Source organism: Ranitomeya imitator, chromosome 6 (assembly GCF_032444005.1).
Source record: "Ranitomeya imitator isolate aRanImi1 chromosome 6, aRanImi1.pri, whole genome shotgun sequence".
Classification (NCBI taxonomy): Eukaryota; Metazoa; Chordata; class Amphibia; order Anura; family Dendrobatidae; genus Ranitomeya; species Ranitomeya imitator.
In genome coordinates, this window is record NC_091287.1 from 242,070,941 (window position 1) to 242,097,134 (window position 26,194).

The 26,194-nt window shown below is 44.4% G+C and overlaps 1 protein-coding gene across 1 annotated transcript in view; it reads left to right on the forward strand.

Moving 5' to 3' along the window:
- The window catches only part of LOC138642403 (NFX1-type zinc finger-containing protein 1-like), a 158,984-nt gene that overhangs the window by 77,992 nt on the left and 54,798 nt on the right, over window positions 1-26,194 (forward strand). Inside the window, exons 10-14 of the mRNA XM_069730529.1 lie at window positions 11,508-13,058; window positions 18,403-18,528; window positions 19,446-19,645; window positions 21,455-21,598; window positions 24,336-24,435. Coding sequence (XP_069586630.1) covers window positions 11,508-13,058; window positions 18,403-18,528; window positions 19,446-19,645; window positions 21,455-21,598; window positions 24,336-24,435 — 2,121 coding nt within the window. The remainder of the gene's footprint in view (window positions 1-11,507; window positions 13,059-18,402; window positions 18,529-19,445; window positions 19,646-21,454; window positions 21,599-24,335; window positions 24,436-26,194) is intronic.

Here is a 26,194-nt window from a genome sequence, read left to right on the forward strand (position 1 = left end):
CATGCTATCTCCGATTGTCCTAAGCGCACTAAGCGGTTTGCTAGGTCTGCCACCATTGGTACGGTACAGTCGAAATTTCTTTTGTCCGTTACTTTGATCTGCTCTTTATCATCCTATTCTGTCATGGCATTTGTGGATTCAGGCGCTGCCCTGAATTTGATGGACTTGGAGTATGCTAGGCGCTGTGGGTTTTTCTTGGAGCCCTTGCAGTATCCTATTCCATTGAGAGGAATTGATGCTACGCCTTTGGCCAAGAATAAGCCTCAGTACTGGACCCAGCTGACCATGTGCATGGCTCCTGCGCATCAGGAGGATATTCGCTTTTTGGTGTTGCAGAATCTGCATGATGTGGTCGTGTTGGGGTTGCCATGGCTACAAGTCCATAACCCAGTATTGGATTGGAAATCAATGTCTGTGTCCAGCTGGGGTTGTCAGGGGGTACATGGTGATGTTCCATTTCTGTCTATTTCATCATCTACCCCTTCTGAGGTCCCAGAGTTCTTGTCGGATTACCGGGATGTATTTGATGAGCCCAAGTCCAGTGCCCTACCTCCGCATAGGGATTGTGATTGTGCTATCGATTTGATTCCTGGTAGTAAGTTTCCTAAAGGTCGACTGTTTAATTTGTCTGTGCCTGAGCACGCCGCTATGCGGAGTTACGTAAAGGAATCCTTGGAGAAGGGTCATATTCGCCCGTCGTCGTCGCCATTGGGAGCAGGGTTCTTTTTTGTGGCCAAGAAGGATGGTTCGCTGAGACCTTGTATTGATTACCGCCTTCTAAATAAAATCACGGTCAAATTTCAGTACCCCTTGCCGCTGCTGTCTGATTTGTTTGCTCGGGTTAAGGGGGCTAGTTGGTTCACCAAGATAGATCTTCGTGGTGCGTATAATCTTGTGCGTATTAAACAGGGCGATGAATGGAAAACAGCATTTAATACGCCCGAGGGCCATTTTGAGTACCTGGTTATGCCATTCGGGCTTTCTAATGCTCCATCAGTGTTTCAGTCCTTTATGCATGACATCTTCCGAGAGTACCTGGATAAATTCCTGATTGTATACTTGGATGATATTTTGGTCTTCTCGGATGATTGGGAGTCTCACGTGAAGCAGGTCAGAATGGTGTTCCAGGTCCTGCGTGCGAATTCTTTGTTTGTGAAGGGGTCAAAGTGTCTCTTTGGTGTTCAGAAGGTTTCATTTTTGGGTTTCATTTTTTCCCCTTCTACTATCGAGATGGACCCTGTTAAAGTTCAGGCCATTTATGATTGGACTCAGCCGACGTCTCTGAAGAGTCTGCAAAAGTTCCTGGGCTTTGCTAATTTTTATCGTCGCTTCATCAATAATTTTTCTAGTATTGCTAAACCGTTGACTGATTTAACCAAGAAGGGTGCTGATGTGGTCAATCGGTCTTCTGCTGCTATGGAAGCTTTTCAAGAGTTGAAGCGTCGTTTTTCTTCTGCCCCTGTGTTGTGCCAACCAGATGTTTCGCTCCCGTTCCAGGTCGAGGTTGATGCTTCTGAGATTGGAGCAGGGGCTGTTTTGTCGCAAAGAAGTTCTGATGGCTCGGTGATGAAACCATGCGCCTTCTTTTCCAGGAAGTTTTCGCCTGCTGAGCATAATTATGATGTTGGCAATCGAGAGTTGCTGGCCATGAAGTGGGCATTCGAGGAGTGGCGTCATTGGCTTGAAGGAGCTAAGCATCGCGTGGTGGTCTTGACTGATCACAAGAACTTGACTTATCTCGAGTCTGCCAAACGGTTGAATCCTAGACAGGCTCGTTGGTCGCTGTTTTTCTCCCGTTTTGACTTTGTGGTTTTGTACCTTCTGGGCTCTAAAAATGTGAAGGCGGATGCCCTGTCTAGGAGTTTTGTGCCCGACTCTCCGGGTTTGTCTGAGCAGGCGGGTATTCTCAAAGAGGGGGTAATTTTGTCTGCCATCTCCCCTGATTTGCGGCGGGTGCTGCAAAAATTTCAGGCTAATAGACCTGACCGTTGCCCAGCAGAGAAACTGTTTGTCCCTGATAAATGGACGAGTAGAGTTATCTCTGAGGTTCATTGTTCGGTGTTGGCTGGTCATCCTGGAATCTTTGGTACCAGAGATTTGGTGGCTAGATCCTTTTGGTGGCCGTCTCTGTAGCGGGATGTACGTTCGTTTGTGCAGTCCTGTGGGATTTGTGCTCGGGCTAAGCCCTGCTGTTCTCCTGCCATTGGGTTGCTTTTGGCCTTGCCAGTCCCGAAGAGGCCCTGGACACATATCTCTATGGATTTTATTTCGGATCTCCCCGTCTCTCAAAAAATGTCGGTCATTTGGGTTGTTTGTGATCGCTTCTCTAAGATGGTCCATTTGGTACCCTTGTCTAAATTGCCTTCCTCCTCTGATTTGGTGCCATTGTTCTTCCAGCATGTGGTTCGTTTACATGGCATTCCGGAGAACATCGTTTCTGAGAGAGGTTCCCAGTTTCTTTCGAGGTTTTGGCGAGCCTTTTGTGCTAGGATGGGCATTGATTTGTCTTTTTCCTCGGCTTTCCATCCTCAGACAAATGGCCAGACTGAACGAACTAATCAGACCTTGGAAACATATCTGAGATGTTTTGTTTCTGCCGATCAGGATGATTGGGTGTCCTTTTTGCCTTTGGCTGAGTTCGCCCTTAATAATCGGGCCAGCTCGGCTACTTTGGTTTCGCCGTTTTTATGCAATTCTGGTTTCCATCCTCGTTTCTCTTCAGGGCAGGTTGAGTCTTCTGACTGTCCTGGTGTGGATACTGTGGTGGATAGGTTGCAGCAGATTTGGACTCATGTGGTGGACAATTTGACATTGTCTCAGGAGAAGGCTCAACGTTTCGCTAAGCGCAGGCGCTGTGTGGGTCCCCGACTTCGTGTTGGGGATTTGGTTTGGTTGTCATCTCGTTATATTCCTATGAAAGTTTCCTCTCCTAAGTTTAAGCCTCGTTTCATTGGTCCGTATAGGATTTCTGAGGTTCTTAATCCTGTGTCTTTTCGTTTGACCCTTCCAGCTTCTTTTTCCATCCATAACGTATTCCCTAGGTCATTGTTGCGGAGATACGTGGCACCTGTGGTTCCATCCGTTGATCCTCCTGCCCCGGTTTTGGTTGAGGGGGAGTTGGAGTATATAGTGGAGAAGATTTTGGATTCTCGTATTTCGAGACGGAAACTCCAGTACCTGGTTAAGTGGAAGGGTTATGGTCAGGAAGATAATTCCTGGGTCTTTGCCTCTGATTTTCATGCTGCCGATCTGGTTCGTGCCTTTCATTTGGCTCATCCTGGTCGGCCTGGGGGCTCTGGTGAGGGTTCGGTGACCCCTCCTCAAGGGGGGGTACTGTTGTGAATTCTGTGGTCAAGCTCCCTCCTGTGGTCATGAGTGGTACTTCGGCTGGTTCTGTCTATGAGCTTCCTCTGGTGGATGTGAGTGGGGCTGCGGCTTCTGAGTTTCCTTCCTCAGGTGACGAGGTTAAGTCGTTAGGTGCTGCTCTATTTAACTCTACCTAGTTCTTTGTTCCTGGCCTCCAGTCAATGTTCCAGTATTGGTCTTGCTCTCTCCTGGATCGTTCTTGTGGCCTGTCTGCCCTGCATAAGCTAAGTTTTGCTTGTGTTACTTTTGTTTGCTATATTTTTTGTCCAGCTTGCTATATTGGTTTTTCTTGCTTGCTGGAAGCTCTGAGACGCAGAGGGAGCACCTCCGTACCGTTAGTCAGTGCGGAGGGTCTTTTTGCCCCCTCTGCGTGGTTGTTTGTAGGTTTTTGTGCTGACCGCAAAGCTATCTTTCCTATCCTCGGTCTATTCAGTAAGTCGGGCCTCACTTTGCTAAAATCTATTTCATCTCTGTGTTTGTATTTTCATCTTACTCACAGTCATTATATGTGGGGGGCTGCCTTTTCCTTTGGGGAATTTCTCTGAGGCAAGGTAGGCTTATTTTTCTATCTTCAGGGCTAGCTAGTTTCTCAGGCTGTGCCGAGGCACCTAGGTTTTGGTCAGGAGTGCTCCACGGCTACCTTTAGTGTGGTATGATAGGATTAGGGATTGCGGTCAGCAGAGTTCCCACGTCTCAGAGCTCGTCCTATGTTAGTAACTATCAGGTCACTTTGTGTGCTCTTAACCACTAGGTCCATTGTGGTTCTGAATCACCTGTTCATAACACAAAACATAGACAGGAGAGGTGCAGGAGCACAAACACACATAGAAAAGTTCAGGAGCTTTGTGAGCAGCTCTGACCCCGCCCATAGGAGCTGCCTCTCAGCAATTGGCTGGGGACAGCATTTCAAGTACACACCCTAACCCTGATAAAAGCAGGTGAGGTGTGGCCGTGCACACCATAAGCACAAACAGAAACCATTACAGCACAATCAGTGCAGGAACTGCACGCACTGAATTACGTGGAAAGTCATGCACCAGCTGCAAATGACCTCGCAACATGAGGACAGCTTCCACACGGCAACCAGAGACCGCACATGCGGATGGTCGTGCAGCAAAGCAAAGACCTAACCACCCATGTACGGCTGCGCAGCAGAGCAGGGAACTGAGAAGGCTCCATACAGGTAACAGCCAACAGTATCCCAGCTCAAATTAGAGGGAAAGGAGCAAAGGGTTAAAGCAAAGACATGCATTGTGGCTACAGAACAACCCCAAAGCATATTTGAGCCACCCTCAAGCTAATGGTTAGAGATACATGTATATTTTCCTGAAATTCAGTGCTTTTTTTACACACAAACCTATGATCATTGTGGCCAAAGAGTACTATTTCAACCTCATCGGTCCACAGGATTTGTTTTCAAAATGCATCAGGTTTGTTTAGATGTTCTTTTGCATACTTCTGATGCTGAATTTCATAGTGAGGATGCAGGAGAGGTTTTCTTCTGAAGGCCATATTTGTACAGGTGTCTCTGAAAAGTAGAACAATGTACCACAACTCCAGAGTCTGGTAATTCTTTCTGATGGTCTTTTGCAGTCTCACTGAAATTTTGCTTGCTTTCCCAGACCTTTCTGGACCTCCACTGTTCCTGATAACTGACATTTCTTAATTTCATTTCAAACTGAGAAAAGAGCAACATGAAAAAGCTTTAGTATCTTCTTATAGCCTTCTCCTGCTTTGTGGACCACCACCATTTTCATTTTCAGAGTGCAAGGCAGCTGCTTAGAATAGCCCATGACTGTTGTATTTTGGCACAAGGTTAGAGGTGGCTAGGTTTTTATAAAGCTGGGAAATTTGCATCAACTGCCCTTTCCTAACGATGATAGTAAACAAGCCATAACTCTAACAGGCTAATTAAGGTCTGAAACCTTGGTCAAAATCATTTTAGCACAGAAATATCCAAGGGAGCCCAAACCTTTGCATAGGCCCATTTTCCTTTTTGTAATTTTTAAAATGTAAAAAATGACAATATATTTTATTTTTTTGCCTAAAATACAAAGGAAATGTGTTATCTTTACCTTTAGGCCTTTTAGAGATCATTTAATCTTCAACTTGCTTAACTGTTCACAATAACAGTAATTTTGACCATGGGTGCCCAAACTTTTACATGCCACTGTATATAGCACTGTGTACTTACAATTGCTCATTTATCATTTAGAATTTGGCATTCCCCTCTTCATCTTCTGACCCAGCTGTTCCACTCCCCCTGCCATTGACTTTTGCAGTGACATGACTCATACAGAGAAAATTGACCTCCTGTTTCTACATAGAGCTTAGAAGGACTCAGCTAGTCAGTTTTAATCACATGAAGTCATAGACCTAATGGAAAAGAGAATTAGCTGCATAAAAGGGCAAAATGAGCTATTGTAAGTATGTAATGAGGAAGACCGGACTGTGGGTACTTATGCCAGACCGGGTCCGGAACTGCTGAGGCTGCGTCCCATGTTGTCCAGGTAAGGCAAAAAGGCCCGGACAGGTTCCTTGACCCGGATGCTGGGGGCGTGGTTATAACTAAAAGCGAACGCAGCATCGGGCAGTTTCCCACCGGTGGTAACAGAGGCAAGGTGCGGGCTCCGGGGGTGCGCAGTTGGGCCACAACGACATGCAGCAGATCCAATGCCGGGACAGTGCTGGAGCCCTTTGCACTAATAGGGAAAGAGCTGGGAGCCCTGTTCAGCTAAGCGCCGTACAACAGCCTACGAGCCAGGGCAGAGTTCAGGACTGTTCTCTGCTGCCCTTGTCGCCGGACTGTGGTCTGCAGGACCTCATTGGAGAAACATTGCGCCAGCTGTTGTCAGCGCTTTAGTCTTGGCGGGAACAGGCAGCTTGCAGCACAGAAAGAGAATTGCAGCATGCCCGGTAGCTGGCAGAGAGCGAGGTGCTATGTGCTTCGTGATCGTGAGTGCAGCGCACGTGCTGCACAGAGAGTACTGGGTTTCAGCCCACCTTACTAGCATATATCTTTCCGCCCACAGGAGACCCTAATCGTGCTGCAGCCTTATTTGCTCTGGCCCCATATGTTCCGGGCAGCCTGGAAGCAACTCAGGATCCTCCTAACCAGGTGGGGTTGGAGGACTCCCTGCTGCGCTGTTCTCTGGGTGCCTGATGTTTTAGTTCTCCTCAAGTCCTTCTCTCAGTCTGTCCACTAAGTGAAGCACTACCCGCATGGCAGGCAACTTGAGCCTGTTCCAGGTGTCACTCCCTCTTTGTGACTCCGGGCTCTCATATGCTGCTGTGCCTTCGGGTGTCCATTGGGGCCAGGAGACCTGCAATCTCCTGTCCTCCAGATTTGGCTGCAGGACCTGCAGTTCCCACACAACCATGGACTTCGTTGTCCAATCTTCCTCGCTTAGTCCTGGGGTGAGCTCAGTCGCAGCTCCTGTCCCACAGATTCTCCTCACTTGCCTCTTCCTCCTTCTCTGTCTGCTCCCTCACACACACTAACTAACCCCGCCTCCAGGCCAGAACTTATAAGGAAGTTCCCCTCAAAACCGAGTTTAGAGCTCCCCCTCTGGTCTGGAGTCAGGAAAGGTGTTGCATGCTGACTGTATTACCTGCTAAGGGGATGCCTCTTGCTTCCAGGCATGGCATCACCCCCTCTGAAGAAGGCAATGCCACTGTGGCAACTGGACTCCTGGGGTGCCACATTAACCCTTGCTCTGCCTTCTGTCTGTCACTGCATCCAGCAACCTGCTTACAAGTACACAGTGCTATATAATATGATGACTGCAATATATTAAGAGAAGAATTTTAATGGGACTTCTTTTTTAAGCAATCTGCATTTTTATGTTTTTTTCCCATCACGCCATTTAAATAGCCATTTTTTTTAGTTTTTCCTTGACATAGCTTTTAAGGGCTTTTTTTGGGGCACGATATGTTGTATTTTTTAATGATACTGTTAGATTACCAGTGAGACTAGGAGGATCAAATGCATGGCTGACATAAGTGCCTTTTTTAAACTTTCAACTTCCGTGGCAATCCATAGGGGTGGGGAAACCAATGGGCTCACATACTGGCCCAGCTGCCGAGTTCTACTATCTATATGCCATAATAATGTAGCCTGATGTTGGATTACAGTCAATCATCACACCATAGTGTTATGCAAAAAATAAATTATGTTTATGCTAAATTACTCTATATTACATATAGGCCCTCAAAAATAAACTTGGAAATTATGACGTGGTGTAAGAGACGTATACTGAATGTAGCACATACAACTGGTATAAGATCTATGCATCCCTACTAGAAGTGAGTGGTAGTAAAGGATTTAATGCTAGCATTTCCAATGGTTTTGGGTAGTGAAACTGTTGATGAGAATATCACTGGTGGTCAGTCTATGGTATTACTTAATATTAAAAGTTCATACTAAATGTATAATACAATTGCAAAACCTATATAAATATATATTAGATGGTGGCCCGATTCTAACGCATCGGGTATTCTAGAATATGCATGTCCACGTAGTATATTGCACAGCCCACGTAGTATATTGCCCAGCCACGTAGTATATTGCCCAGCCACGTAGTATATTGCCCAGTCACGTACTATATTGCCCATCGACGTAGTATATTGCCCAGCGACGTCGTATATTGCCCAGCCACATAGTATATTGCCCAGCCACGTAGTATATTGCCCAGTCACGTAGTATATTGCCCAGTCACGTAGTATATTGCCTAGCCACGTAGTATATTGCCCAGCCATGTAGTATATTGCCCAGCCACGTAGTATATTGCCCAGTCACATAGTATATTGCCCAGCCACGTAGTATATTGCCCAGTTACGTAGTATATTGCCCAGTGACATAGTATACAGCACAGACACGTAGTATATTGCACAGCGACGTAGATTACAGCACAGAGCCACGTAGTATATTGCCCAGCCACATAGTATATTGCACAGCCACATAGTATATTGGCCAGTCACGTAGTATATTGCCCAGCTACGTAGTATATTGCCCAGCCACATATGTCACAGGTTAAAAAATAAAAAATAAACATATACTCACCTTCCGAGGGAGCCGTTGTAGTCATGTCGCCTGTGTGCGGTGCACTCGGCAGCTTCCGGTCCCAGGGTTGGTAGCGCAGGACCCGTGATGACGTCGGTCACATGAACGTGACGTCATGGCAGGTCCTTCTCGCGCATACCTGCCACTTGCATGGAGCGGTTACCGGAGCGTCGCGAGGAGCGGGAAAGGCGTCTGAAGGTGAGTATATAATGATTTTTTGTTTTTTTATTACTTTTAACATTAGATCTTTTTACTATTGATGCCGCATAGGCAGCATCAATAGTAAAAAGTTGGGGACACACAGGGTTAATAGCAGCGGTAACGGAGTGCGTTACCTGCGGCTTAACACGGTCCATTACCGCCGGCATTAACCCTGTGTGAGCGGTGACTGGAGGGGAGTATGGAGCGGGCGCCGGGCAGTGACTGCGGGGAGTAAGCAGCGGCCATTTTTCCGCCGGACTGTGCCCGTCGCTGATCAGCGACTTGAATTTCCATGACAGACAGAGGCCGTGACCAATGAATATCTGTGACAGAAAGACAGACAGAAAGACGGAAGTGACCCTTAGACAATTGTTGGAGCGCCCCCCCAGTAGGGCAATGGGGTACTCAGAGCCGGGCCCTTCTTCTGTTCTCAGTGGGAATGTCATGGTGGCTGACCCGGTTCGTGGCCCTAGGGGAACGTCCGTTGTAAAATGGGGGAAAGGTCTTTAAAGGGATAAAGTTTGTGACGCCACCTGTGGTATTCGGTCAGGGTGACCGGCGCTGCTTAGGGGTCCCCTGGGGTGATGTTATGGCAGCTAGATGGTATACCTTCCCACAGGTGAAGTATGTCCCCAGGGCTTCCCAGAGTGTAGATGGTGGATGGTGGATGATGTAAGGTGCAGTGAATAACGAGGACACAAGGTTGCAGAGTCCGGCCGGTCTGAAGGCAAATCCAGAGTCCCCCTTATCCAGGTGGAAATCAGTAGCCTTCCTCTAGTGTCTGGGCATTGTAGTACCTCCCTGCTGAGCAACTCGGTAAGGTCCTTGCAACTATTGTAGATGTTAAGTCTCTTCTCTCTGTCCCGCTGACGGATAGGACAAACCAGTATGAGTGGAACCCACTCCAACCAGCCTCTGCCAAACGCGGTCGGGACTCACTGACTATCTCCTTCTCCCTCCAGTCAGCTTCTGTCTGACTTCCTAACCAACCTACCAGTTTTACCTAAGTGTGAGGAGTGCCCTAATAGATAGAAGCATGGCTCCCCCTGGCGGACTGGAGTGTGAAGTGTGTTTTGTGGTTGTGATACCTGGACAGAAGATCTCCTTCATTGCCTTCAGACGTAACATCACTCCCCCTGGTGGAAGAATAACATTACTGCAACGAACCAGGACTCTGGGGCGCACAATTATATAGTATATATATATATACAGTGGGGCAAAAAAGTATTTAGTCAGTCAGCAATAGTGCAAGTTCCACCACTTAAAAAGATGAGAGGCGTCTGTAATTTACATCATAGGTAGACCTCAACTATGGGAGACAAACTGAGAAAAAAAAATCCAGAAAATCACATTGTCTGTTTTTTTAACATTTTATTTGCATATTATGGTGGAAAATAAGTATTTGGTCAGAAACAAAATTTCATCTCAATACTTTGTAATATATCCTTTGTTGGCAATGACAGAGGTCAAACGTTTTCTGTAAGTCTTCACAAGGTTGACACACACTGTTGTGGGTATGTTGGCCCACTCCTCCATGCAGATCTCCTCTAGAGCAGTGATGTTTTTGGCTTTTCGCTTGGCAACACGGACTTTCAACTCCCTCCAAAGGTTTTCTATAGGGTTGAGATCTGGAGACTGGCTAGGCCACTCCAGGACCTTGAAATGCTTCTTACGAATCCACTCCTTCGTTGCCCTGGCGGTGTGCTTTGGATCATTGTCATGTTGAAAGACCCAGCCACGTTTCATCTTCAATGCCCTTGCTGATGGAAGGAGGTTTGCACTCAAAATCTCACGATATATGGCCCCATTCATTCTTTCATGTACTTGGATCAGTCGTCCTGGCCCCTTTGCAGAGAAACAGCCCCAAAGCATGATGTTTCCACCACCATGCTTTACAGTAGGTATGGTGTTTGATGGATGCAACTCAGTATTCTTTTTCCTCCAAACACGACAAGTTGTGTTTCTACCAAACAGTTCCAGTTTGGTTTCATCAGACCATAGGACATTCTCCCAAAACTCCTCTGGATCATCCAAATGCTCTCTAGCAAACTTCAGACGGGCCCGGACATGTACTGGCTTAAGCAGTGGGACACGTCTGGCACTGCAGGATCTGAGTCCATGATGGCGTAGTGTGTTACTTATGGTAGGCCTTGTTACATTGGTCCCAGCTCTCTGCAGTTCATTCACTAGGTCCCCTCGCGTGGTTCTGGGATTTTTGCTCACCGTTCTTGTGATCATTCTGACCCCACGGGGTGGGATTTTGCGTGGAGCCCCAGATCGAGGGAGATTATCAGTGGTCTTGTATGTCTTCCATTTTCTAATTATTGCTTCCACTGATGATTTCTTCACTCCAAGCTGGTTGGCTATTGCAGATTCAGTCTTCCCAGCCTGGTGCAGGGCTACAATTTTGTTTCTGGTGTCCTTTGACAGCTCTTTGGTCTTCACCATAGTGGAGTTTGGAGTCAGACTGTTTGAGGGTGTGCACAGGTGTCTTTTTATACTGATAACAAGTTTAAACAGGTGCCATTACTACAGGTAATGAGTGGAGGAAAGAGGAGACTCTTAAAAAAGAAGTTACACGTCTGTGAGAGCCAGAAATCTTGATTGTTTGTTTCTGACCAAATACTTATTTTCCACCATAATATGCAAATAAAATGATAAAAAAACAGACAATGTGATTTTCTGGATTTTTTTTTCTCAGTTTGTCTCCCATAGTTGAGGTCTACCTATGATGTAAATTACAGACGCCTCTCATCTTTTTAAGTGGTGGAACTTGCACTATTGCTGACTGACTAAATACTTTTTTGCCCCACTGTATATACAACCTACACTTGTACTATACTAACATGCATCTTATCTCGTCTTCTTCCTTCTTTAGGAAATTATAAAGACAAAGTGAACAAATACTCAATGCTTAAAACTCACGGCACTGCAGACTACGAGGAAGAGAGTAAGAATGAAATCAGAGCACATAAGACAAGAAAGCTTGGTATTCAGGAACTCAGCAAAATGGAAATGCGTGAACCTTCTGAGATCATACTGAAACTCGCTGCACCTGGTAGTGGCCTCAAGGAGCTGGTAAATGAAGCAAGTATGACTCCTGAGTTGGTGAAGAAACTTCTTGCCGTCTTAAGTAAAGCCATTGAGTGCAGATCAAGTTGCCAAAATTTAATCCATATCTTAAGCCACATCCTCAATTCGTTGTTTCTAAAGAGCACCCTCTGTTCCTACATTATGCAGTGTGGCAGTAGTCTACAGAGCGAAGACTTATGCTCTGTGGTGGATCACTTGCTTACCGTGCTGACTGAGATTCTAAGCATTTTCCCATCTAGTTCTTTTGCAGATGTAACTATAATCAAAACTGTCCTTGAAAATCTTGTGAGACAGATGGAAGCGGATAGTGTTACCATTTCGGAGAAGACAAAACAAAACATGGAGACACTAAATCTTTTTCTACAGCATTTACAGGACAAAAAACAAGAAGGGACACTCAAAGCTGATAATTATATCTATGCAGCCGGAAAAAAGGGACTTGTGCTTGGTGATGACTTTCGTGGAGTCTCCGTGTTTCCAACACATGATGATATTTGTATGAAAGGCAATCCTCGGTTGGCCCCAAATATCATAGATGGATCTTATCCCGATGTTACATCCTACCTTAACACTCACTTTTCTTTATTAAGAGAAGACTTCATCGGTCCACTACGAGATGGTATTTCTCAATATTTAAGAGCTCAGAGTGATGAGTATGTTAATGACATACGCTTATACTTCAATGTATCTATTTTGGAGTCTTTTTGTGTCCAATCAGGCATAGTTTATCAGGTTAAATTTTCAACCCAACAACTGAAACATATTATGTGGGAAAATTCACAGCGTTTGCTTTATGGTTCTCTTGTCTGTCTGTCAAATGACAACTTCAATAGCATGTTATTTGCTACTGTAGCAGAAAGAACTGTTGCTGATCTCCATCAGGGAATCATAACCTTGATGTTCGAGGAAGAAAGTCGTCAACAGCTAGCAAAGGAAGCTGACAATGAATGTCCGTTTGTGATGGCTGAGACCACTGCGTACTTTGAAGCCTATTGTCATACCCTGCAGGGGCTCAAAGAAATGAAAGAATCTGATGTTCCATTCCAGAATTACATTGTACACTGTAAAACAATGATGTCTCCTCCTGCTTATTTATTAAATGATGGCTCGTCATTCACCTTAAGCGAGCTGGAACACAAAACATCCTCAGACTCTTCAGTTGAAGAAACATACTGCAACATTAATAAAAATAAAACTACAAAGCCAGAGCTTAATATACTTGATTTTGAAACTTGGCCAACAGAAGAAGAGCTTGGATTTGATGAGTCTCAGTTTGAAGCATTCCAGAAAAGTCTAACAAGTGAGCTGTCCATTATTCAAGGTCCTCCAGGAACAGGTAATTTCTGTTAGTATAGCATTTAAAATAATTTTCCGATAAGTATAACGGTATAAACTTCTAACCTGTGTGCTTTACTGTTGTAGATGCCAGCTAAATTAAGTAGCCAGCATCTAAGTCTAACAGCTACAGTACGAGTTGAGCTGTGCACGCTGCTAACCATTTAGATGCTGCTGTCAATCTCTGACAATTGATGGTGCTTGTGGAGCGCCCACCAGGGCCATGGGGTACTTGGTACCGGGCCGGTACTTAAAGGGATGTGTCATGGTGGCAGTGACCCAGTCCGTAGCCCTGGGCATCCAAAAAAAAGGGAAAGGTCTTTAAAGGGATTGTTAAATAAAGAATGTTTGTGACGCCACCTGTGGTATTCGGTCAGAGATGACCAACGCTGCTTAAAGGGGTCTTCTGGGGTGATGTTATGGCAGTAAGGATTGTATGGCTTCCCACAGGTGAAGCTGGGTCTCCAGGGCTCCCGGTGTACAGATAAAGATGGTAGATGGGGTAGCAAGAAATGGAGGACACAGAGTTGCAGTCTCTTTACCTCTTTACTGGTGTAAGGCAGTCACAGTCCAGGGTCCCCGATCACAGGTGCTGGTATGGTCCGGCCGACTTGGAAGCGATTCAGGAATCCACCTAACCAGGTGCTTGTAAGCCTTCCTCTATGCACTGTATTGTAGTCTCTTGCTGCCTTAGGCCTCTCACAATGTCGCTGTCACCCTTTTGGTAGTTCACTAACCTGCATGACAGGTAACTCGAGCCCTTTTACAGGGTCTCTTGGGATGACTCCGGGCTCTATCTGCTACTGTGTCTTCAGGTGTTAGGCTATGTGCACACCTTGCGTCGGGTCCCTGCGGGTTCTCCCGCAGCGGATTTGATAAATCTGCAGGGCAAAACAACTGCGGTTCTCCCTGCAGATTTATCGCGGTTTGTTCCGCGGTTTCCGCTGCGGGTTTCCGCCTATACTATTGATGCTGCATATGCAGCAATATGCAGCATCAATAGTAATGTTAAAAATAATAAAAATTGGTTATACTCACCCTCTGATGTCCGGATCTCCTGGGCGCTGCACCCGGCGGTCCGGTTCCAAAGATGCTGTGGGAGAAGGACCCTTCGTGACGTCACGGTCATGTGACCGCGACGTCACCGCAGGTCCTGGTCGCACAGCAACTCTGACCGGACGGCCGCGTGCAGCGCCCAGGAGCTCCGGACATCAGAGGGTGAGTATAACCAGATTTTTTATTTTTTAACCCCAAATATGGTTCCCAGGGCCTGGAGGAGAGTCTCCTCTCCTCCACCCCGGGTACCACCCGCACATTATCCGCTTACTTCCCGCAACGTGGGCACAGCCCCATGCGGGAAGTAAGCGGTTCAATGTATTCCTATGGGTGCAGAATCGCAGCGATTGACATGCTGCGGGTTGTAAACCGCTGCGTTCCCGCGCGGTTTTTCCCGCAGCATGTGCACAGCGGTTTGCGGTTTCCATAGGGTTTACATGTTACTGTAAACGCTATGGAAACTGCTGCGGACCCGCAGCATCAAAATCGCGGCGGTTCCGCGGTAAAAACCGCTAAGTGTGAATATAGCCTTAATGGTGGACAGGTGATTTGAATTCTAGCTGTCCCCTGGTTTCTGCTGTTGGGTATACAGTCCCACACAGCCTTGGTCTCTGCGCCGGAAACCAATCGCAGCTCTCCTCCAGCTTCTCACTCTCCTTTGCTTCTCCCTAGAGGAAGTCAATAGCAATGTAACAACCAGGAACCTGGGCTGTTACCCTCCCCCCGTTAAATCCAGTACTCCCAGACCGGGAAAACAAAAAAAAATAATAACAGGTTAAAGATACGTGCAAAACATTTTTGATATGCATATCAACAGGTACAAAACTTTTCTTCCCTTTATGGGGGGCTGTTTCCTTGAACATTGCAAAACTTTAATACAGGGTAGAAAATAACTTTTTCAAAAATAGAACTTTCTATGACACTAAATATTAAATATGAAATGACGATCACCCTTTACAGGTATACTATCTTTAGCAACATCAAATACTAGCACTTGCTCTAGTAAAGTGCAACAAAGTCAAGACATTGTCAGGAACTGAGGTAGTGCAGCCTTTATAAGTGCAAACAATATTCAAGTCTTTCAATATCACATCAATAACATACTCATTCAGCAAATGGTGAGATCTTTCTCACCAACAACAGCAGTGACGCACTGGGACCCGTTTTAAACCCCCAACGTAGGCTTTGGGCGGGTTGCAATGCATTAGTGGTCTCCTTTCTGGACCGCTTTTTCAGCCACGGTTTCTCTCCTTATACGATGCCTGCCGAGCCAGGGATTGCTGTCTCTTCTGCCTCTCCCGCCGTCTCAAATGCTCCCGCCATGTTATAATGGGGATTTCTCTTTGGAGCGCTATCTTGTCTTCCTCCACGGGTCCCTCCTCAAACACCATGGGTTCAGTACAGTTAACCTGGGGTCCACAGGTTGGAATTAGCGGGGCTGCCATCTGACCCAAGTTACCATCTCCTGGTCCCAGTGTAGTCGATGGCCTTTTCCTCTGGGCCTCAGAATCGGCAGAGTCAGTTGGGAGCCCACCATGGTGTCATCTGGCGCAGGGGTTGCAGCCGGACTTAAGGCCAGGGTACCCTCGGCATACGGTGACATTTCACCAAGGGACCCAAAACCCTGGTCGGGTGTGTACAGCGGTGGGGGTGATTCGGGCCTAGCCATTGGACCTTCCACCGCCAGGGTCAGGGTCATACCCCGCAGTTTCACTCCACTACACCTGCCTTCGTGGGCAGTTCTTCCTCTTCTTCCTGCCATCCCAGATCAGGAGGTGGACTCCTCTAGTTAATGGGCATACTTCTCTCACATAGTAGTATTGATGAGGGGTGGCCATAACTTTTGCGACGTTCCTCCATGCTCTGCACATAACAAGATGCCCTTCTCCTCCTGCACGCCACATGGTGCTATAACGGCTGCAGTTTTGGCGGAAATTAGCAGTTCAATAATCTCTCAACAAATCACAGTCTCTTAGGCGCACAAAACCCAGCTTGCTGGCTCAGTCCATCCTGTTCGTGATGCAAAGTTTGGAGCGCCCGGCAGGGCCGTGAGGTACTCGGTACCGGGTCGGTACTTAAAGGGATGTGTCACGGTAGCAGTGACCCAGTCCATGGCCCTCGGAGTCCAAATAAAAGAGAAAGGTGTTTAAAGGGATTTTTAAATAAAGAATGTTCGTTACTAGTTATGAGTGTACTCGTTGCTCGGGTTTTTCCGAGCACGCTAGGGTAGTCTCCGAGAATTTGTAACTGCTCGGAGATTTCGTTTTTGTTGACGGAGCTGCATGATTTACAGCTGCTAGCCAGCCTGAGTACATGTGAGGGTTGCCCGGTTGCTCGGAAATCCCCACATGTATTCAAGCTGTCTATCAGCTGTAAATCATGCAGCTGAGGCAACAAAAAACTTAATCTCCGAGCAGTTACAAAAACTCGGAGACCACCCGAGCATGCTCGGGAAAACCCGAGCAACCAGTATACTCGCTCATCACTGTTCATGACACCACCTGTGGAATTTGGTCAGGGATGACCAATGCTGCTTAAAGGGGTCTTCTAGGGTAGGACACTAACCCGCATGACAGGTAACTCAAGCCTTTTTACAGGGTCTCTCAGGATGATTCCGGGCTCTATCTGCTACTTTGTCTTTGGGTGTTAATGGTGGACAGGTGACTTGAAATCTAGCTGTCCCCTGGTTTCTGCTGTGGAGCATACAGTCCCACACAGCCTCGGTCTTCCGGTCACTGGTATCTGCGCTTCAGCTTGGAGGGAATCAAATCGCAGCTCTCCTCCAGCTCCTCACTCTCCTTTGCTTCTTTTCCTCCTTCATGCTCTCTACAACTTATTCCGTCCCTTTCTCTTTTTTCCAGGAGCTGCAGAACTCGGTCTGCACACCCCTGCTTTCCTCTCTCAGACTCTCACACAGACTCCTCTCACTCACTAACTACTTTCCCTCCAACCAGAATATATATATAGGGGAGCCACCCACAAACTGGATGAGATCTCCACCTTCTGACCTGGAGTAAGAACATGTTACATGCTTGTGATACTTGTTAAAGGGATCCTTCCTCGCTTCCAAGCATGGCTGTTATGATCCGATGACCTTGGAGCAGCATGAAAACTTTCACTGGAGTAGGTGGTCACTATACTGACCGCAAATCCTGATCTTAACACCGCAACTAGAAGTAGCCGTGGAGTGTACCTAACCAATCCTAGACACCTCGTCACAGCCGGAGGACTAAATACCCCTAAAGATGGAAATATGAATACTATCTTGCCTCAGAGCAGAACCCCAAAGGATAGACAGCCCCCCACAAATATTGGCGGTGAGTCGGAGAGGAAAAAACATACACAGGCAGAAAAACAGGATTTAGCACAGGAGGCCACTCTAGCTAAAATAGGATAGGATAGGACAGAGGTCTGTGCGGTCAGTATTACAACCCTTCAAAAATATCCACAGCAGAATATACAAAAACTTCCTCCATCTAACTAAAGACGTAGGAGCATATATCTGCTATTCCAGCGAATCCTACATTCAGAGCAGGAATATAATCAAAAACAAGCACACAGCCTGTGTGCCACAGAAAAAGAAACAGACACTTATCTTTGCTGAAATGGCAGCCAAGTAGGAGAAGCCAGACAGAGATCCATCATATCCCAAAAAAACATTGACAACTGGCAAGGACTAATGAGTCCTGCAAGCCTAAATACCCCAGTCAGAACTGCAATTAGCAGATACACCTGCCCAAGACTGCAGCCCAGGAACAACTGCATTATCATCTACTACCACCAGAGGGAGCTCAAAAGCAGAATTCACAACACATGGCATCACCTTCCCCATGAGGAAGGCAATACACTGTAACAACCAGGAACCTGGGGTGTTATACTTGTGCTTACTGGCTTCCGTCAGTTCTTAATAGAATACTCGACAGTATGACTGTCTGTAATTTTCCCTTTAGTGTGGCATATAGCATATAATCTACTTTGTATCTAGTTGCGTGTTTGTCCTTTATAGCTGTGATTTGTCTAAAATAACAAAGCATAACAAACACCCACTTAAAGTTACACTCTTCTGCCTTTAAATGACTATGTGTTTTTTTTATAATATTCTATATGGTGACTTTAATAGATTTTGATACTGAATAAATGTTGCAACTTTTATACTAAAAAGACAGTTTTTCTGACTCCATTTTCTAATTATATATATATATATTGCTGGGAGTTTTCTGTTTTGGTTTAAATTGAGTTATCGCTGCTCTGATCTATTTAATTATATACTCTTCTGCCTTTGCCTATAGGAAAAACATATGTTGGACTGAAAATTGTTCGTGCTCTTTTGAAAAATGGAAGGATTTGGAGGCAAGGATGCAATCCGATACTGATTGTCTGTTACACAAACCATGCCCTTGATCAATTTCTGGAAGGTAAAATAATGCTGATAAATATATCAAGGCAATGACTACGTCACCAGGCGGAAGCTATTTTAAAATAAAAAAAAACACAACAGCAATATGCTACCGACAATACCCCTCAGTCGAGGGGTTCAAGAGAGGCCTGGATGTCTTCCTGGAGCAGAACAATATTGTATCATACAATTATTAGGTTCTGTAGAAGGACGTAGATCTGGGTATTTATTATGATGGAATATAGGCTGAACTGGATGGACAAATGTCTTTTTTCGGCCTTACTAACTATGTTACTATGTTACTATGTTACATCACTTGTTAACATAAGGCACTATGCTGACACCGATGATTTCAGTATCAGCATAAGGCCGGGATCACACGCAGCGAGATACGGCCAAATCTCGCAGGTTAAAACCAAGCTCTGGCACCGGCACTCCGGAGCGGAGCGTGCGGCCACACAGCAATACATGGAGCCGCACGATCCACTCCGGAGTGCCGGTGCCAGAGCTTGTTTTTAACCTGCGAGACTCGGCCGTATCTCGCTGTAGTGTGACTCCGGCCTAAAAGATGCAATCAAAGACATATGAGTGAATGGTCTTTGTCATTTGATCAATGGACAAGTTGACATCAGACAATGATTGGGAATGAACACTATAATTGGGGCAACCATTGTGCACTATTACCTAAGAAATGGCGCTTGCGTTGTGTTTAACAGCTAATTACTGTGCTGCACAGATGACCGATGATGGCTCTGTAAAACAAGTGGTATGAAAATAATTTAACGAGTAGAAGCCTCGACCCTAAAAGCTTTATTGTGAAATGTCACCAACCAACTACAATACCAAATTATTAAAAAAAACAAACAAGGAACAGAAAACATAATGTGCATAGCATAGGTGCAGTATTCAAAAGTCAGCACCATTTTTGTTTTTTAGGGATATATAAATCCAGCCAGTGCAAAATTGTTAGAGTCGGATCAAGGAGCAACAGTGAACTTATGAAGACGTTTTCTTTGAATGTTCTGAGAAGGTCTAAAAAATCATCGATATTTCTAAGGCGGAAATTCAATGATCTCTCAGATTCTGATGACCTGGAAGATGAGGAGGAGGAGGAGGTGGAAGACATAGAAGACACAGTAAGATGAGTCTTGATACTTTCATTAATGTTTTATATCCAAATTCTTTCGTTAAAAATAAAAAAATGATGTACTCTATAACATAAAAATTGAAACATACTGTGGATAAATCGGAAGGATCAGTGAGCTCCCCAAGGGAATATTATTTGAGATGTGAAAGTTAGTTAGTGTTGTAGGACTGCTGCCGCTTCTTGCGGAGCACCACCTGGGTCTAGATAAGAAAAAATGGCATTCTGTGGAGAATGGAATAAAATCCACTTATTAAAGGTACTTTAAAACCATATTAAACAATAGTGGTAAAGTCACAAAAATGGAGGCTGTGAATGAACGCGTTGCCAATACAGTGCTTGGATCTTCATGTTCATACTGGGCTTTCTCTACTTCACCGGTTACATGTAGTGATGAGCGAGTATACTCGTTGCTTGGGTTTTCCCGACCACGCTTGAGTGATCTCTGAGTATTTGTTAGTGCTCGGAGATTAAGTTTTCATCGCCTCAGCTGAATGATTTACAGCTACTAGCCAGCTTGAATACATGTGGAACCAGGCAACCCCCACATGTACTCAGCCTGGCTACTAGCTGTAAATCATTCAGCTGTGGTGATGAAAACTAAATCTTCGAGCACTAAAAAATACTCGAAGACCACCCAAGCAACGAGTACACTCGCTCATCACTAGTTACATGCTATTTTTGGGGCATAAAATTGGAGTTAAAACGTTAAAAGTGTCAACATGGCAGATACCTTGTGCTAAATATAGATATCTATTAGGTTTTATGTGTGTGTATGCTTTATTACGCATAATCCCTGGAAAGCTGGTTATTTCTTTATAAACATGCCATATTTTTCTTCCACCAATAGATGTCACTGTTGTAGTGGAGGTGGTAACTTACAGGCAAGAGTTGAAATCTTGTCATCCACTTTTTGCTGCTGAGAAGTCAGGATGTGTATCTGGATTATTTCTACTGCCTCACCATCCCTGGGCTTGTAAGGTTGCAGATAGCAGATCCAATACATGTTCTGTATTGCTATACATAATAAGTACAAGATCCAAGGATAAACCTCATAGATGTCTATATGCAGCAAGTATATCTGGTGTAAAAGTTTCATTCGTTTTTTTTACAGTTCAGATACCGCTCTGAAAAAACATTCCCACGTAACTATGAGATAAATATCGTGTAAGCTGCACATAATATTTTTGTTCGGCTTCCACTATTCCATCTAGTTGTAAAGTTATCCATAGTAATAATTAACTTTGCATATTTATGGGTTTTGTTTTCTAATTGTCCTTTTAATCATGTGCAAATTCACGTTACCAAATGGGTCCGATCCTCATATAAGAGGTCGGTGGTGGCAGCATAGTTTTCGTATTTATGTGGTGTTGGGGGACTTGGTGGTGACTGGATCGAGGTATATATAAGTTCCCGTCAGGAACCGGTGGTATATATACATCCAGTCACAACACGTGCCGCAATACTCGGTATAAATTAGAGCATCTGCGCCCTTTTTTATCCTCTGTCAATACCCTTATTGGCCAGCAGGGTAGGGGGGCACCAGAGAGCTGCAAGTCCCTGACTAGAAGCAAAGTTGTTTCTTGACAAATTGGTAATAAAAAAAGCAACAAAACCACATGAAAAATAGACAATAACATCTCCCTATCAGTCTAGCGTTTAGTAAGCACCAGGCTATCGAGGTTACTAATATTATGTGATTTTTGCCTGAACCTTGGTTATGTCTGTCCTAGAAGATGACATTTTAATAACCAAGGATCGTATTACACTTGCTATTCACCTTTATCCTAACATTCCCTAGTTGCAGAGAGAAGTAGACACTCTGAAGCGCACAATTTTGTCCAGAAAAGAGATCATGGAGAGCGCCTATAATACAGTTATGGAAGAATACGAGATGAAGACATATATGAACGATGAAACGTTCCGGAACTTCATCTCTAACCAGGTATCGCTGTGCCCATTCGCTCATCCTGCTTCTGCACACTGATGGTCTTATAACGGTGACCCGCCATTGAGCATCTTTTTGTTTTCAGTTTGTAATAGTTTCACAATTCCTTTTCATTGGTAAGGTATAGTGATGAGCGAGTATACTCAATGCTCGGGTGGTCTCCGAGTATTTATGACTGCTCGGAGATTTAGCTTTCATCTTGGCACCTGAATGATTTACAGTTGCTAGACAGCTTGAATACATGTTCCTAGCAACCAGGTAACCCCCACATGTACACAGGCTGGCTAACAGCTGTACAGTAAATCATGCAGCTGCATCAACAAAAACGAAATCTCCGAGCACTAAAAAATACTCGGAGACCACCTGAGCATGCTCAGGAAAACCCGAGCAACGAGTACACTCGCTCATCACTATTAAGGTAGTTAGCGCATCATTTGATGATGACGTTAATTAACTGGGCGCTAAGGTGTGTATAGCATTGTATGATTGAATGCAGTTACTAAACAGTTTGCAGTATGCTCTTAAACATAATCTGTCAGCAGGTTTTTGATTTGAAACCTGATAGCAGTATGATGTAGAGACAGAGACCCTGATTCCAGTGGCATAGCACCTACTGGGCTGCTTACTGTAGTTTTGATAGAATGCCTGATTTGTCTGATGTAGATGTAGCAGAGCTAAGATTCTAGGCTGTGTATTACCTGACTCACACCCCTGAGTGGCAAATTCCTGTGTACACTGTGCATTATGTGAAGCTGCTACTCAGTGATAGGGATACACAGATGAGCATGACTGGCCTGCATGAGGAAGATATAAGATCGAAACATGCGTTAAGGGACATACTGGACCTGTATATATATATATATATATATATATATATATATATGGAGTAACTATAACAACCTTGTATACTTTACATCTGATATTTTTTTGTCTCAATATTTGGGTACTTCAAAGTTATGGTGTGTACATTCTCATTGGTCATTTAGCCTGATACAGTACTATATTATCAATGGTATTTACTTAATGTGTACTGTTTTATGCCCTTGGATATATGATAGCCACACAAATTAATCTAATCATTTTTTGCACTATGCACTTTATATTTTGTGCTTAGTTTTATCTGCACTTTGATTTATATTGAGTTTGTGGTCTTTTATATGTGGTGTATCCTATATATATATATATATATATATATATATATATATACACCGCCCTATTTTAGATCTAATCATACTACCTAATGTCCAGCGTTTGCATTTTTTCCATCACATGTATGGTCTACTGGTATCTCCTATTTTTAATTGTTCTTAAAAATTTTCTTGTATCTGAATAAAAAATTCATCTATACTCAAGTTTACTGGTGTTGAAGGACTTTGCTCTTTCTTTCATTCTAGCTGCCATTGTAGCAGTTATAGCCGGATGGGACTAGTAGTCCCATCGGACGATGCCTGCCTACATACAGCCCCGCACACACACAGCCCCGCACACACCCATTCACACCCACACAGACACACACAGCCCCGCAGACCTCCGCACAGCCCCGCGATCCCCGCAAGCCCCGCAGACCCCGCACACAGACACACACACACAGCCCCGCAGACCCCCGCACACAGACACACACACAGCCCCGCAGACCCCCGCTGATCCCCACACAGCTCCGCACACAGGCACACACACACAGCCCCGCAGACACACACAAACACCCGCACACAGACATGCACATCTTCTCTGCACACACACAATCTCTGCCCACACACTCTTCCCCCTCCCGATCTGCAGCGTTTCACGCACACAACTCCACAGCAAAACCGCAGATCCGGCAGTTTTGCAGCAGATTTGACTGAATCAATGGAAGTCAATGGGTGCAGAAACGTTGCAGATCCGCAAAAAAAATTGACATGGTCCTTTTTTTAATCTGCTGCGTTTTCAGTGCGGAGTTTTCCGCACCATTAGCACAGCATTTTTTCCCCCCATTGATTTACATTGTACTGTAAATCACTTGCGGATCTGCACCTCTTCTGAGCGGAAAAAAATGCTGTGGATCCGCAGGAAATCTGCAACATGTGCACATACCCTAAGCGCTCCTATTAATGTTTACAGCAAGAGTGTTACCAGGTGACTTTTTTTGTCAAGACAGGAAACATTTTGAGCTTTGCATCACAAATAGCTACCATAAAGATACAGTTGTGCTCAAAACTTTACATACCTCGGCAGAATTTTTGCTTTCTTGGCCTTTGTTTCAGAGAATATGAATGATAACACCAAGACTTTTTCTCCACTCATGGTTAGTAGTTGGGTGAAGCCATTTATTGTCAATCTATTGTGTTTTCTCTTTTTAAATCATAATGACAACCCAAAACATCCACATGACCCTGATCAAAAGTTCACATACCCCATTTCTTAATACCGTGTATTGCCCCCTCTAACATCAGTGACAGCTTGAAGACTTTTGTAGATGAGGTTGTACTGTCATAATTCTGGACAGGATCATTGCAAACTACTGTCAGCCTGTTCTAATTATGTTCCATATATATAATAATAACACAAATTGCTGGAGCTCTTGAAATGTTGCCATAATGAATATTGTGTTGTAATCTAGACGCTGTCCTTGACAAGTACGGTATATACTCTGATAGACAGATCATTACATCTGCATTAAGCTATAACATATGACATGTAAAGATATTCTTTTATATGTTTCTACGATGTTTAAGAGTATCTTGTATTGCTTTAGGAACTCAAGAGGTCATCCTATATCCTATATGACTGGCTGGGTTTATCACTCCTGTATCACACCAACTATGAAAAAACAGAAAACCTTTTCAAAGAAAAAGGTATTTCACATGCTAAAGTTTTAAGATTAAGATTTCATTGAAAGGAGGAAAAAAATGGAGATTTACTAAACTTAAACGTACCACAAATTTAAATGACCTTGCACCAAAATCTGTCATACACATTTAGCCTGTGTTTCACACACTTTTTCCTAAATGCTAGACAAGAAGGCCTATCAGAAAGGAGACATGACCTAAATTGTGACAGCACGTGCCAATATTGCACCAACATAGGACAATTATTAGGTGGCTTAATCTTAGGGAAAAATTTATCATTCCACAGTTTTCTACAATCAAAAAGTGGCTACATTGGCTGAAGGGGCATTTGCTGGCTTAACCGTAGCTGAAATCTATAATAATAATCTTTATTTTTATATAGCGCTAACATATTCCGCAGCGCTTTGCACACATTATCATCACTGTCCCCGCTGGGGCTCACAATCTAAATTCCCTATCAGTATGTCTTTGGAATGTGAGAGGAACAACAATTTTCAGGTCTTGCCACATAGTCTTAGTGGGCCTTAGGTCTGGACTCTGACTGGGTCAGTCAAACACATGAATATGATTTATTCTAATCCCTCCATTGTAGCTCTGGCAATATGTTTAAGGTTGTTGTCCTGTTGGAAGCTGAACCTACACCCCAGTCTCAATTTCCTCCAGAATTGCCCCATATTGAGTTCCATCCATCTTCCCATCAACTCCCACCAGCTTTCCTGTCCCTGCTGAAGAAAAGCATCTCCACAGAATGATGCTGCCATCACCATGTTTGACAGTGGGGATAGTGTTTTTAGGATGATGTGCAGTGTTAGTTTTCTGCCACAAATTGCGTTTTGCATTTAGCCCAAAACTAACTACTTTGGTCTCATCTGACAAGATTACTTTCTTCCACATGCTAGTTGTATCCCCTACAGGACTTTTTGCAAAAATGGAACTTCTTGCTTGCTATCAAAAATGGCATTCTTCTTGCCACTCTTCCATAAAGCCCAGATTTGTGGAGTATATGACTAATATTTACCCTGTGGACATATTCTCCCACCTGAGATGTGGATCTCTGCAGCTCCTCCAGAGTGACCATGGGCCTCTTGGCTGCTTCTCTAATTAGTGCTCTCTTTGCTTGGGAAGTCAGTTTATGTGGACGACTATGTCTTGGAAGGTTTGCAGTTGTGCCATACTCCTTCCATTTTTGGATGATGGATTGAATAGTTCTCCATGAGATCTTTAGAGCTTGGACTATTATTTTTTTATCATCTAACCCTGCTTTACTCTTCTCTATAACTTTATCCCTGACCTGTCTAGTGTGTTCCTTGGTTTTCATGATGCTGTTTGATCCCTAATGTTCTCACACAAACCTCTGAGTCCATCACAGAACAGCTGTAGTTATACCGAGAATAAATTACACACAGAGGGACTCAGTTTACCAATTATGTCACTTCTGGAGGCAACTGGTCACTCAGGATTTTATTTAGGGTTATCAGACTACAGGGGACTGAATAAAAAATGCAAATCACAATTTTTAGATTTGTTTTTTCAAAATAGATAGAAAACTACATATAATTTCCCTTGCAATTCACAAATACTTGGTACTTTGCATTGATATATAGCACATAAAATTCCAATAAAATGCATTTAAGTTTGTGCGTGTAACATGAAACAATGTAAAAAAGTTCACGGGGCATGAATAATTTTTCAAGGCACTATAGATCTCATTTCATTTTCTGGTGTACAAGCAAATCTTACACATTTTTGATGTGGACTAAAACCA